Source organism: Pundamilia nyererei, unplaced genomic scaffold (assembly GCF_000239375.1).
Source record: "Pundamilia nyererei isolate P.nyererei 1_Seehausen unplaced genomic scaffold, PunNye1.0 scaffold00054, whole genome shotgun sequence".
NCBI classification, from domain to species: Eukaryota; Metazoa; Chordata; class Actinopteri; order Cichliformes; family Cichlidae; genus Pundamilia; species Pundamilia nyererei.
This window is the reverse complement of record NW_005187455.1, coordinates 972,458-973,485: the sequence shown is the minus strand read 5'-3', so window position 1 is coordinate 973,485 and position 1,028 is coordinate 972,458. Positions and strand designations below refer to the sequence as shown.

General features: G+C 51.0%; 1 protein-coding gene across 1 annotated transcript in view; it reads right to left on the bottom strand.

Annotated features, from left to right (window-relative positions):
• Nucleotides 1-778, bottom strand: part of LOC102194630 (homeobox protein Hox-D9b-like) — a 2,164-nt gene extending 1,386 nt beyond the window's left edge. The window contains exon 1 of the mRNA XM_005733672.1: nucleotides 67-778. Coding sequence (XP_005733729.1) covers nucleotides 67-748 — 682 coding nt within the window. The 5' untranslated portion in view covers nucleotides 749-778. The remainder of the gene's footprint in view (nucleotides 1-66) is intronic.
• Between the last annotated feature and the right edge of the window lie 250 nt (nucleotides 779-1,028).

Sequence of the window (1,028 nt, the reverse complement as noted above, 5' to 3'; positions counted from 1 at the left end):
CACACCTGTGTATCGCCACTTCTTAAAGCTAATAAACATTCCTGAGTTTAGTGTATCTGTGTTTACCCGGGTCAAGCTGCTGCTGCTGCTGTGTTTTTCTATCGTCCTCCTCTTTCTTTGGCTCAGGCTTCCTCCCCAGCTCCTCTACAGTCCCAAGCCGCTCCAGGACCACCTCCGCCGGACTGGCGAAGCTGGAATCTTCAGGACTGTCGTGTGACGGGGGTGAACTCTCGGGCTTAATTGTCTCATACCTCGGGCTCGGATTGGAGAGGTCACTCTGTGCTGGGAGACACGCGGGGAAAGTGGCCGAAACTTGCGACAGAGCGGTCTCCGAGGTGGGGCTCGCCCCTTCCCAGCAGCGTACAAACCTGCTGTCCGACGCGGATGCAAGGTGTTCGGCGTGTGTCTGAGTCTGCGGGCCGTAGTAGGGGTGGTGGCTCAGGAGGTGATGTGGATGAAAAAGGCCGGGGATGGACGCACCGGGGGCGGATTGCCGCTGCGGAGAAGAAGACGTAGAAGAAGTGGAAGTGTTTGTCCAAGGAGAAAAGCCATTTAAACTCGACTGTTTGTTGGAAAAATGAGAGAAATCCGGGATGTGTGAGCCGGGGGTCCCCTCCTCCTCCTCTGCTCCCCGGCCTGGCTTTGCGCAGCCAGCCGTCGAACCCTGCAAGCCTCCCGGGATGAAATGTGCACCGTAAGGCTCCTCGGTCTGGAGACCCATCATGGAATAATAATTCGTTAGCGACATGTTTATTTTATTATTTCAATAAAAAGACACTTAAATGCGACTGTAAAACGTTAGATGGGCTGGTATAGTGGCTTACATCCTCCCCTAAAATGGTAGTAATTTTTTCCTGCCCTTACTTTCTCCTCGGCTGCCCATTGGTTACTCTGCGGATCACATGGTTAGACTGTATTTAGCCAGTATAGAAGATAAATCAATTCATTCTTTTGTTTTCGGAAATGTGATAGCACGCCTACTGCGGATGGACCTGAATGTAACATATATATATATATATATATATATA